Below are 2,868 nucleotides of genomic sequence, written 5' to 3'. Positions count from 1 at the left end.
ACTATACTTTTCTGCTTTTATTGTTAATATTAAACAAGAACTTAAGTTGGCCAAAGAAATAATAAACACATGCACACACAACATATATATATATATATATATATATATATATATATATATATATATATATATATATATATATATATATATACATACATATATATAGGGTATGGCTCATGTGAAAATGTAAAGAATTTGCAAGCAAACACAAAGAAAACTTATGAGATTGTATCCCTTAAACCTTATTGTTTGGACACAAATCAATCCAAACTGTGAACTACATGATGATAATTGATGATATACTAGGAATTGTTTCATATATAGCAAAGCATGTATTTTTGATTTTTTTTATTATAATTAAAAACTTGAATTTAAAAGTGGTTAAGGGCGTGAAAAAAAAAATTGTTAAAACCACCTTTAAATCTATATTACCATAACACTTTGTTATCTAAACTTATTATCTTTAATGTGACCATCAAACTATTTGATTAATGTTTTTAGATGTTGGGTACATTTATATTCTATATTATAATAATATTTGTCATATGATGTATCACTCTCTAAAATTAATTTATGTAATATGATGGATATAACATATATTCATAACATCAACCACCAATTTTTTGTAATTCTATTACTTTCTCATAATGTGTAATTGTGCAGTAAATACACACATGTTAGAGGACATACAATTTTTAAAAGAGAATAATATCGCTTCCTTCTATATATTCTTAATCCTCTCTATAAACATTATCAGTGTGATTCAATCCATCATAATCAATCACTTAGACACCATTATTTGTGAAGTTAAATAATTATAATATGGAGTTTATTCATCTTCAATATCGTTGAGATATCACCTTATCCAAGTCAGTATTCTTTAATTTATTTAGTATTCTTGATTTTTATATATAAATTGATCTTGGTAATTCCTTAATTTCAACATTTGTAACTTTTGCGTTCGTTTTTACCTTTGCTAGTTCTTTTAGGAGAAAATGTGGTAAGTGATAATGATGGTGGCGAATAGTGGGGAATTGTGGTGGTAGACGGAAGGGAAATGAATATGGTGAAGCTGGGATTTTCTAAAATATAAATAATTTAAATAAAATGATAAAAAAATAATATAAATGATATAAAATCAATTTACCAATAAAACAATAAATTGAAATCAAGAACTATCTTCATCAACATAAAAAGTGAAGGACAAAGCAAATTTCGGGACACCAAAGAAACAATTTATGTAGCTGTCTTTTACTTATAACCATTACATCAATCACAAGAACGAAATTTTTACATTAAGAAACAACATCACGGGCTAAAGGATGCTGCAAGAGTTCACCCTCGAGTCCTCGCGAGTATCGCCATGGGAACTAGGATGCCCAGACCTCGTTTGAAATGGCCATACCGATGCTAATCGTCTCCACCGTAAACAGCGCTGCCGCCTACTCCTACCATCATCAGAAGAATCACTGGTTCCGTCGGTGGTGATGGTAGGCACCGGCAACTCAGTCCGACACACCGGACAAGAGTTATGGAGTCTTAACCATGGTAGTATACAATCCGAATGGTATATATGGTTACATGGCAACTCTTTCGCTCTTCCACCAACTTTGAATTCCTCCATGCAAATTGCACAAGATTGAGAATCATTGAGAATGTGGGTTTGTGTTATTTTAACATCTGGTAACCCGTTTATGGCAGAATCCGGTGCTGGAGGTGGACCTGGACGATCATTTTGAGTCAATTCTTCAATCAACCCGCTTAACTCGGATCCAGCAAAATAGTTTCTAGGATCAACCCCTCTCGGGATCATATTTTCTGCTTCAGGATCATTATTAGTGTTATCATTAGAACTGTTTGGGATCCGTGGGAGGTTATTTGGTGTAAGAATGATCCATGAACGTGAGCGAGGACGTGCTAGAATTCCGCTTTCGGGATCCCAACCATCCATATCGTCAAACGGAGAGTTCCTTCTTACCCTTCGCCTTCTCCATCCGTGATTCCGGCCCCATGGAGGTTGGATTCCGACGTCTGTAAACCTACCATCTTGTTGATTACCTTGTGGAAGAGGAGGATCAAGCATGAGCGAGAGTGCTTCCAGTAAACGGGCCTCAGGTGAAGGATCGAATTCCGTGAACTCCACCACGAGTCTTGGCCTCGCTATATTGACTTCGTACACAAACTGGCCGAAACACCTCGGACACATGATTGGTGGGTTTTCTGATGCGATTCTGACAGTTCGATGGCACTGGTAACACCAGTAAAGTTGGTAGGTTCTGCCGCTGATGTCGATGGCTCTTTCTTCGGATGTAGAAGATGGGTCGGGTGGCATGATCAAGGGCGTTAATTTTCTGGAAATTCTGGCGATATGTTTACGTGTGTATTGAAAATATATAGATATATGTTTATGAAAGTTTGGAATATGATCTCTCCCTCATGTCTCCTGTTGAGAAAGAAAAAGATGGTGTGGGATTTACGACTATCTTCTTAACTCTTTGAGTTTTTAAGATGATGTTGTTTTTTGGGGAAAAGGATTGTATTCCTTTCTTGATGACTCTGTATATTTTCTTTTTTATTTATTGGAACAAGTTATGTTACAACATTAATAATCAATTGACAGGAAAAACACATCAACAATTAAAAAAAATTGGAAATTTCGGAAAGGATTCCTTTTTTTTTTTTTTTTTTTTTTTTTTTTTTTTTTTTTTTTTTTTTTTTTTTCTGCGAAACTCAATTTCCTTACTCAACTAGATTCAATTAAAAAAAACAGCTATGAAGGGCCGCACCGTGCTATCTATTTCTCTTCGTCTCTGTAAGTTTAATCATCCCGGAGTCTCCTCCTCATAAGTCTGTCAGGGGACATTAATG

General features: G+C 34.4%; 1 protein-coding gene across 1 annotated transcript; it reads right to left on the bottom strand.

The window, feature by feature from the left end:
* Positions 1 to 1,213: 1,213 nt before the first annotated feature.
* LOC145017331 (RING/U-box superfamily protein) lies at positions 1,214 to 2,451 on the bottom strand. The gene has a single exon (XM_078975377.1). The coding sequence runs from the start codon at positions 2,330 to 2,332 to the stop codon at positions 1,316 to 1,318; it is 1,017 nt and encodes a 338-aa protein (XP_078831503.1). The 5' UTR covers positions 2,333 to 2,451; the 3' UTR covers positions 1,214 to 1,315.
* Between the last annotated feature and the right edge of the window lie 417 nt (positions 2,452 to 2,868).

Source organism: Lactuca saligna, chromosome 9 (assembly GCF_052625555.1).
Source record: "Lactuca saligna cultivar CGN05327 chromosome 9, ASM5262555v1, whole genome shotgun sequence".
Lineage (NCBI taxonomy): Eukaryota > Viridiplantae > Streptophyta > Magnoliopsida > Asterales > Asteraceae > Lactuca > Lactuca saligna.
This window is presented reverse-complemented; position numbering and strand designations above follow the sequence as displayed.